Raw genomic sequence first — 9,522 nt, 5'->3', positions numbered from 1 at the left:
AAAGATAAGGAACCATTTTCGAAGTGGACGCTCGAGATCAATAAAATCCATGGAGAACAAGCTCAAATATCCTTAGTTGATGGACATGAAATATACCGAATAGTTGATTTTACATATTTAAAAATTACTCCGTAGTATTTATCATACTACATAACAAATAAATGGAATAAGGTGCGCAAATATTACCGTACGTAGCTAGAAGTACATTATAATGGAAAGTATAGTTTAATTATAGTATATATTATTACTACTGAGTATATTACTATATTTACTATATGTAAATAAAACACACACTTATTTCCTATTTCTATTTATATTCATTTCACTTTCTCTCCCCTAATATCTCCTCACTCTTTCATTGCTAGATACAAAACCAAACACTCCTAAAACAACACCTCCCTAGCTATATCCTAATGGCATATCATCCCAACAACAATAACAATCATGTTTCACAAGATATGGTCATACAACAACATTTTCAGGATACCAACAACAACAATTCTACTTCTGTCCTTCAAACAATTCTACCAGATCACCATCATCTAGCTCGTTCAGCCGGTAAAGATCATTGGCTCAACAGCGCAATTTTGAGACAACAAAGCGGCCGATTTGGAGACAACAATAGTAATAATAATAATAGTAATACGTTTTTACTTGGCTTGCAAACGAATAACAATAATAATAATAATTCGGATTCCGGTGTTACAAACTCGTCTCACCATCATAATAATCAGTGGCTATCGAGATCGATATTGCAAAGAAATATTAGTGATGTAAGAGGTGATGACGTTGTTTCTCAAGTTTCTAATGATTCCATCATCGTTGCTGGTGGTCAGGTTTGTTTTATGATCAACTCTTGATTTTAGGTTTTGCATAAGTTTTCATTTAATTAGTTCAAGTTTTTAACTAATATACAATTTTAATTATAAATTATAAAATTAGCAGGAGAATTGAGTTTAGTAATTATAATTTTCGTAGTTTGAATTGCTAGTTAAAAACTAGTTTAGTCAAATTTAGTGAAGATTAAAAAGTCGCAGTTTCATATTAGAAATGATTATGCCCTTGTTAACGCCCGTTAATTGCGCGTTAACTATAGCTTTGTGTATTGGAACGATAACTATATTAACATTAACATAATACTCCCTATTTATTACGATTATCAACAACCACATATTATACAGATGCGCTAACTGAAACTTGAACCTATAATCTGTTATTGATAGTTTAATTATGATTTCCACATAACGCCACAACAAGTTAAACCTTTTAGTAATGATATGTTTGTTTTATCGATTATTTATGGCTGATTTCATATAAGTGTTGAAAAAATCAGAATACTAAATAAATTTTCGTGAAGTAAATTTGTATGATTTCCTGCTTATCATATAACTTTCCATGATAGATGATAGATTGACATTAACATGATAGTATATATTAATAATGCAATTGGTTGATTGTTTCCTTCTTATATATGAAATGATGCCACGTATTAGCTATTGATAAGATTTTTAATCCAACTTAATTATTTATGAACATCTTCAATCATTAGTTAATGGTTGTTGGAGACTATGATTTCAGTGCATGCGTCTTCTTTCATGGTTTTCTAGTATTGGTAGTAATCTTGATTGATTGATTGTTTACGGAGTATTTTTTGAATTGTATTATCTCTAATAAAAATGAATATAAAGATTCTTTGTATATTTTGCAAATTACAGCTGCTTGAATTAATTAATTAACTGTACTATTACAATACGGAGTACAATACTCCGTAGTTAAATATGGAATTACTATGATGATACTCGTTGTAAAATATTGTCTTCATCTCATTTTCTTTATCATACTTGGATTACCGTCAATGTTTTGACAAATTTGAATACGAATTTTTATACAATGTTTAATAACTTTTTTTTTTTTTGAAAGGCAAACTCACACACCCATCTAAATCTAACTCGAATATATACACAACGAATTGTCCTAAGCAGGACTCGAACCCTTAACCTCAATGTTGTAAAGATGACCTCGATACTGCCAAGCAATTGGCTCTTTGGTGTTTAATAACTTTTAATAGTTATTTTATAAAAGAAGACGTTTTGTAGGGGGGAATTAGTGAAATGATAAATAAAAATGAGACATATAAATTGTACTAATTATAAGGAAGGTTGCAAACTCGTTATTCGGAGAGTAATCGGTTGAGATTATACAATGAGTAACCGGCAATTAAGGGATTAATCTAATTTTTCTTTTATACATTTAAGTAATACATATTGAAATTATATGTGAAAATATGAAGAAAAAAATAAATATAAACATAAAATTAACATAATTGTCTAAAATCGTGTATTTTGTTCATCAACTCTAATATTCTAGTTTAAATCCATATTAAAATGTTGACCATTTTTACTTTGACCGACTTTGATCAACACACATCATTTTAACCTACTAACCAATGTTGACCCAACAATTGAACGAATTTTGAAAATCGGATTTCTTAAAAATGAGTAATCAAAAGTAATCGAGGTTTTCTAGAACACTGATTATAAGCCCTATTAATCCACGAAAACATAATTGTGATTTAATTAATAAGTTGCTTAAAGCAAATGAAGAGCCTAAAAGTTAAGAAATCCCTTAGAAAATAGATTAAGAGAATAAGAGGTAAGAAATCGGTAATTACTAAAACTATTAATTGTACAATTGGTTGACACTTAACTAAACAATAAATATAGAGATGTTGCAATTTTATTAGTAGTATATTATATTCACTCTTTATTAGTACTATTATATTCATAAGCTACATGCGCTTTTCGGCAGGAACTGAGCTTGGCTTAGTTAGTAGTCCCCGCCCGCTTGCCGCCCCATAAATTTTTTAGAGCGGGTTGGCAGGCCGGGGGTACGGGAACCGTCGAAAAAATGTCTCAACGCGCCGCATCCATTATTTTACTTTCACTTATGCAATTATGAATTCCACGTAAATTTATCGATTAAAAAAAACAAAAAGAACTAGTAGAATTTATAGATTGGACTTGTATTAGTAGCACCTTATTTACAATAAGTTTTGGAAAATGATTCGTAAACCACTAAAAATTATTTATACACTACTAAATATGCTATAAAGGTTGCACAATATAACACCATATTTAGTGATTTATGAATAATTTTACTGATATACGAATCACTGCCCATAAATTTCAGTTGTCGAATCATATATATCATATATCATATAACAAGAAATACAATGCATTTTGTGTTATCTTTTAATAGAAATGATTGTTTCTTTTGGTATAAAGGAGGTGTCGGGTTTTTTTTTTTTTTTTTAAGTTTACACTCAATAGTAAACCTTTATTTGGTTTTGTATCTCGTCAATCTAATTTGTGAAATGAATGGTCGTCGGTATTTAGTCAAAATTCCAACGAAAAGTCTAACAAGAAATTAATCTTTTTTATATATTATATATTCTATATATCGTATGCGTTCTTCAATACATGATAAACATAAAATCTAATTCGTTTATATGTTTTTTGTCTTTCAACGTATGTTAAAAAAGTATAGATTAAAGGAGATATCATATACGGAGTATATGTTGTTTAAAGCATACATGATCAATGCATTTCACTTTTTGCGTGTATATATTTTTATATATTTACTCTCTAAAAAATAGACAATTGGTCCTTTATTAATGTCGCATAATCGCATTGCACCGCTACTCTCAGTACAATTTGATGCACGGATGATTTTCTCACATTTAATAATTTAATAATAATAATATTATAATATGCAGATATCATGTATTCTATATTTATATTTTTAAAGTAACATATATCTGAAACTAGTCCAGACCGGCCCGCGCGATGCGGCGGGACTTTCGGCTGTCGTATTCATATTTAACGCAGTTTTATTTATAGAAGGGAAAACGGGCCATATGTTATGCGTAGTTGTTGGTGTCGTCGTCTTTAGTGTTTTTTAAAATCTGTCTGGTTCGAACGTAGTTAGTTTCGTTTTGTTGATAAAATTATTTCGAGCCTAATGGTGCTGGCGAAAAATTTTAACTCGCGGCGAGCAGGAAGATACGGGCTGTCGTTGTGTTTAGCGTTTTTTTAAAAAGTGTTCGTTTCGAACGTAGTTAGTATCGTTTTGTTCATAAAATTATTTCGAGTCTCATGCTGCCGTCGAAAAAATTGAACTCGTGCCGAGCGGGAAGACACAGGTTGTCGTTGTGTTTAGCATTTTTTTAGAAGTGACTGTTTCGCGTATAGTTAGTCCCGTTGGGTTCGTAAGAGTTTTCCGAGTTGAACGGTGGTCTCTGAAAAATTTAACTCGCACCCAGCGAGAAGATAGGGCCTGTTATAAATTCGGGTGAAATTAATTTCTTATATTTTAATTAAATTATATGTTTACATTTTTTACCCCTAAAAAAGTGTAAACTTGACAGACCGTTGTGAAAATATAGGCGAAGTTGATGGACTGTTTGTAATGCGAACGCAAGCTCAAAACTACATTCAGATATAACTGAAACTACAACTTTTGGCACCATTTTTAATATATAAGGTTCTGTCGTTGTGTTTAGCGTTTTTTTAAAAAGTATTCGTTTCGAACGTAGTTAGTATCGTTTTGTTCATAAAATTATTTCGAGTCAGACGCTGCCGTCGAAAAAATTGAACTCGTGCCGAGCAGGAAGATACATGTTGTCGTTGTGTTTAGCGTTTTTTTTAGAAGTGACCGTTTCGCGTATAGTTAGTCCCGTTGGGTTCGTAAGATTTTTCCGAGTTGAACGGTGGTCTCTGAAAATTTTAACTCGCACCCAGCGAGAAGATAGAGCCTGTTATAAATTCGGGTGGAATTAATTTCTTATATTTTAATTAAATTATATGTTTACATTTTTTACCCCTAAAAAGTGTAAACTTGAGGGACCGTTGTAAAAATATAGGCGAAGTTGAGAGACTTTGTAATGTGAACGCAAGTTCAAATCTACATTCAGATGTAACTGAAACTACAACTTTTGGCACCATTTTTAGTATTTACATTTTTTACGTAAATTTGAAGGACCGTTGTGAAAATATAAGCGAAGTTGAGAGACTGTTTGTAATGCGAACGCAAGTTCAAATCTACATTCAGATATAACTGAAACTACAACTTTTGGCACCATTTTTAGTATATAAGATTAATAAAAATAATAATTAATAATTAATAATTAATAATTAATAATTAAGTGAAAATGTGTATTTAATCTGTGAAGAAAACTTGATAAAATAGTTGGTATAAATTTGACATTTGTACCTAACAGCTATTAAATCCGTAGGATGTTTATTGACGTGTTTACCCTTTTTCAACAAATTAATTATATCATCTGTTGTACATGTTGCATTACATATTGTACATCACCAAAAACATTTCATTTTATTTCTAATTCACCAAATTCACCAAAATACCAATAAAACCAAATCCGTCGGTTACAAATTCTCATAATATTAACAAATGAAACAATCACATTTACAGGTGGATAACAATAACAGTAATAATGTCACCGGAGTAGGGGATGCTGACGTCGGTGCCGGCAACGGCAACGGTATGAACTGGCAAAATGCGAAACAAAAAGCAGAGGTGTTATCACACCCGTTGTACGAACAGTTGTTAGCTGCTCATGTTGCTTGTTTACGTATCGCAACTCCGGTAGATCAGTTACCGAGAATCGATGCGCAGCTTGCGCAATCGCAACAGGTTGTTTCGAAGTATTCGGGTCTAGGTGATCTAGATCATGATGATAAGGAGCTTGATCAGTTTATGGTAAGTTTTCTATTTTTTTTTTTTTTTATGATTTATCTTAAATTTGTATATTCTGAAATTATATATTTGTATGATATGATAGGATATGATTGTTACTAATTTTGTTGACTTATTGACTTATCACTAATTAGCTTTTTTTTTTTTTTTTTGTTATAATTAACTTGAACTTGAATTTTTACGTTTAATCCGGTTACTAGGGTTAAAACGTCTACAAAACTTCTGGCAAATCCGGTTATAAGATCTAGCTATAACTATAATTTTTATATATTAAGATTTTAAACATTTATTATAGGATATAGGATGTAATTATCTTTGAAGTTGCCAATGGGGCTTTGCCTCATTGGTAACCATGCTTGCATGTTTTTCGAGGAGACCCGGGTTCGAGTCTCACCAGGGGGTTTTCCCCACCTGCCCGTTTGGATGGTGGCGGTTTCCTCCTGGAAAGTGCGATGCGATGCGATCTAAGCACTAACCGTGCGATGAAAACTAACATGCCTTTAAAAAAAAAAAAAAAAAAAAAAATTATCTTTGAAGTTATTTATGCTAGCATATTTGTCTATTTTGATATGGATATCATAATGAACTTTGATAATAAGTTCCATATCATATCATATACTCCATTTTTTATGTACTCAGATAGAAGAGTATACTCCGTATATGTTTGTATCTATGTTTATGTTCATGTAATGAGTTTACGATACACAAACTGTGCTAACTATTTGAAATTGCATCGATTTTACCCAAAATTCTACTATATGCATCAACTTTGAAAATTTCAATATTTTTCTAGTTATCTTTATTCTATATATGATGTGGCTAAGAACACTTGGTGTCCCCGGTCCATTCCACCGTCGAGTGTAATTGATTGACATGAACACCGCTCCGCGCCGGCTTCCATTTTGGTGTCCCCTCCCATCGGTTAACTGACGGTGGTTTTAATTTTTTTTCTTCTTTTGTTTTTTTCTTCTTTAATTATTCTATTTTCTTGTTAGTCCACGTCATATTTTCTCTATCAAGACTTTAAACCAAGGACACCGAACGACACCCGACTATAATCAATTTCAATGTCCATTTTTGACTTTGAAATGGACACCGAGAATGGACTACGGACACCTTGTGCTGTAATGATATGTCAATTTATATGTATGTCATGTCTACTAAAAGTACCGGCTACACGATGAAAAAGTTGGCTGATACATACACTCTCAAGAATTGAATGTTTACTATGTACAATATACAATTAAATTATTATAATTAGATGCACATACTAGAGTTTTTGGATGAAGATTTTTACATCTACAGAAGTCTAACCCTAAAAATAGTGATTTGATTGATTGTTGTAGGGAAGGTATTATTTAAAAAACATGCCTGTGAGTCATGTAATGATGAAATTATGTATTCTTTTATACTCAGTGTATCCATGTATTGCAATGCAGACACATTATGTTCTGTTGCTATGTTCGTTCAAAGAACAATTACAACAACATGTTCGAGTTCATGCAATGGAAGCAGTTATGGCCTGCTGGGAGATTGAACAATCCCTACAAAGCTTAACAGGTGATGTATAACAGTAAAAGGTGTTTGCAGTTTGGCCTAAAAGTAGTTTCAACATTGAAACGTAAAGTTATTTTTTAAAACTGGAACAGGAGTGTCACCTGGAGAAGGCACAGGTGCAACAATGTCTGATGATGACGAAGATCAAATAGATAGTGATGCTAATTTGTTCGATGGTAGTCTTGATGGACACGACAGCATGGGTTTCGGCCCGCTCGTACCAACAGAGAGCGAGAGGTCGTTGATGGAGCGTGTAAGGCAAGAGTTGAAACATGAACTGAAACAGGTCAGACTTGATATCTGTTGACTTGCATGATATACTGTTTTGGGTACTTTAAAGATTTCTATTGACCGTTAACTATATGTCTATGTACTTTACTTAGCGTAATAAAACTGAATAATTAAGCGTTAAATGGTACATAATTTGAATGGTTCAAAGGTTCTGTATGACAATAATTAACTTGTTTGATCATAATCATTTTAAATGAACAATCTGAATGATGCAAAATTACCTAATTAACCTTTTGCATAAATAAAAAATATTATAGTAGTTTACTAATTGTTCTTGATATAATTTTTAGATGATAAGATGATATTATACGGAGTAAAATTTATGTGCTTAATGGTTAAGATAGTTTTTTAACTCTAAATGGTTCAACACTGAATGATCATAAACAAACGCGCTAAATGCTTAATGGTTTAGCATTCATGTTGAACCATTAAATGCACCCTTATACGGAGTATTTAGTTACATGTTATATCTTTTTATTACAGGGTTACAAGGAGAAGATTGTGGACATAAGAGAGGAGATATTACGTAAGCGAAGGGCAGGGAAACTTCCTGGTGATACAACTTCCGTTTTGAAGTCTTGGTGGCAATCGCACGCCAAATGGCCATACCCTACTGTAAGAAAACATTTTATTTTGTTCTTGTGCGCATTTTAATATGATGTTGATGATAGATAACTAAATGGGTTAAAATTGCTAGATGTGTGAACTTTATTATCTTTATTTGAGTTTTCAAACTGTTTTATCTACGCAGGAAGAAGATAAGGCACGGCTTGTTCAGGAAACAGGCCTGCAATTGAAGCAGATTAATAATTGGTTTATTAATCAGAGGAAGCGTAACTGGCATAGTAATCCTTCGTCCTCTACTACCACAAAGAGCAAACGCAAAAGGTATTATATTTGAACTTTTAACTAATTAGTCAAATTATTTCTTGAAACCATCTTTAATTCAGTTCAACGCAATCATACTATTCGCTTTCTTACATCATCAAAGAATAGTTTCAATGGCTACCCACCAACTTTAATCATAATAAGAAGCAATGCAGGTGAACGTGATAGTGACCGTCTCATGTAATTAAACTTCCCGATGATATCCATGAATGAAAGATCTAACAAGAATATATACCAGGCACGTACATCTGTACATGTAATGCTGCACATGAAAGCTACAGAGATCAAGTGTTGATGTTTTAAACCAAAGTGGGATTGAAAAGAATGTCAACATTTGAGAACAAGATGAAAATGCAGAGATTAAATGATCATGTGTTGTTAAAGTTATACGTTAGAAAGTTATATATGACTAATACTGCATTTAGGATACCTTTACCTGAATTGTAGTGTTTTCGTCGGTCTTGTTATACTACTTTATTTTATTATCTTGTGAATACCAAGGGGGTTAATTAGCAGTTATGGGGTGTATATCATAATGATTATGTAGAGTTTATAGTTTCATCTTGATGGTTAATGGTTAATATACATGAATCTGGATCTATATGACGCTATCCGCAGTGTATCTTCTTGCTATAGAAACACAGGTGCTGTTCTTCATATGATATTTGAAGTGCTAGAAGTACATGGATACGGATATATACGGTTGAATCGTAATAAATGAGTAGATTTGTGTCAGGTTTGTATAGTTACGTTTTCCATACTCATTTTTGTTTAATAATGAAAACCCGTCTATTATTGATCTACTCTATTTATAGAATTATAGAGTACACAAAATCTTAAAAACCTTAAACCTACTAACAGGTCGGACTATACTAACCTTAAACCTACAAACAAGTCGGGTTATACGAACCTTAAACTTACAAATAGGTCGGGCTATACTAACTTAAATCTAATCTTTAATATTTATATACCCCGATAGAGAGCTGAGATGTGGGTCAACTACTAACCGTT

The 9,522-nt window shown here is 32.1% G+C and overlaps 1 protein-coding gene across 3 annotated transcripts; it reads left to right on the top strand.

Moving 5' to 3' along the window:
* Positions 1-328: 328 nt before the first annotated feature.
* LOC139858009 (homeobox protein knotted-1-like 2) lies at positions 329-9,030 on the top strand. Of its 3 annotated transcripts, none has more exons than XM_071846868.1 (7): positions 329-836; positions 5,491-5,778; positions 7,215-7,335; positions 7,425-7,618; positions 8,107-8,238; positions 8,375-8,511; positions 8,656-9,030. In XM_071846868.1, the coding sequence occupies exons 1-7, from the start codon at positions 414-416 to the stop codon at positions 8,693-8,695; spliced, it is 1,335 nt and encodes a 444-aa protein (XP_071702969.1). In that variant the 5' UTR covers positions 329-413; the 3' UTR covers positions 8,696-9,030. The 3 variants fall into 3 exon arrangements, with proteins under 3 accessions (XP_071702969.1, XP_071702968.1, XP_071702970.1); XM_071846867.1 differs by having other exon boundaries at positions 330-836; positions 8,667-9,030; XM_071846869.1 differs by having other exon boundaries at positions 330-836; positions 8,659-9,030.
* Positions 9,031-9,522: the final 492 nt, after the last annotated feature.

Source organism: Rutidosis leptorrhynchoides, chromosome 7 (genome assembly GCF_046630445.1).
Source record: "Rutidosis leptorrhynchoides isolate AG116_Rl617_1_P2 chromosome 7, CSIRO_AGI_Rlap_v1, whole genome shotgun sequence".
NCBI lineage: Eukaryota > Viridiplantae > Streptophyta > Magnoliopsida > Asterales > Asteraceae > Rutidosis > Rutidosis leptorrhynchoides.
This window is presented reverse-complemented; position numbering and strand designations above follow the sequence as displayed.

What these genes read in the sequence shown, in the direction of transcription:
- LOC139858009 (XM_071846868.1), top strand. Translation starts at nt 414, where the DNA reads ATGGCATATCATCCCAACAACAATAACAATCATGTTTCACAAGATATG. An exon ending in TCATCGTTGCTGGTGGTCAG is followed by an intron (nt 837 to 5,490) that starts GTTTGTTTTATG and finishes TCACATTTACAG; the next exon opens with GTGGATAACAATAACAGTAA. An exon ending in ATCCCTACAAAGCTTAACAG is followed by an intron (nt 7,336 to 7,424) that starts GTGATGTATAAC and finishes AAACTGGAACAG; the next exon opens with GAGTGTCACCTGGAGAAGGC.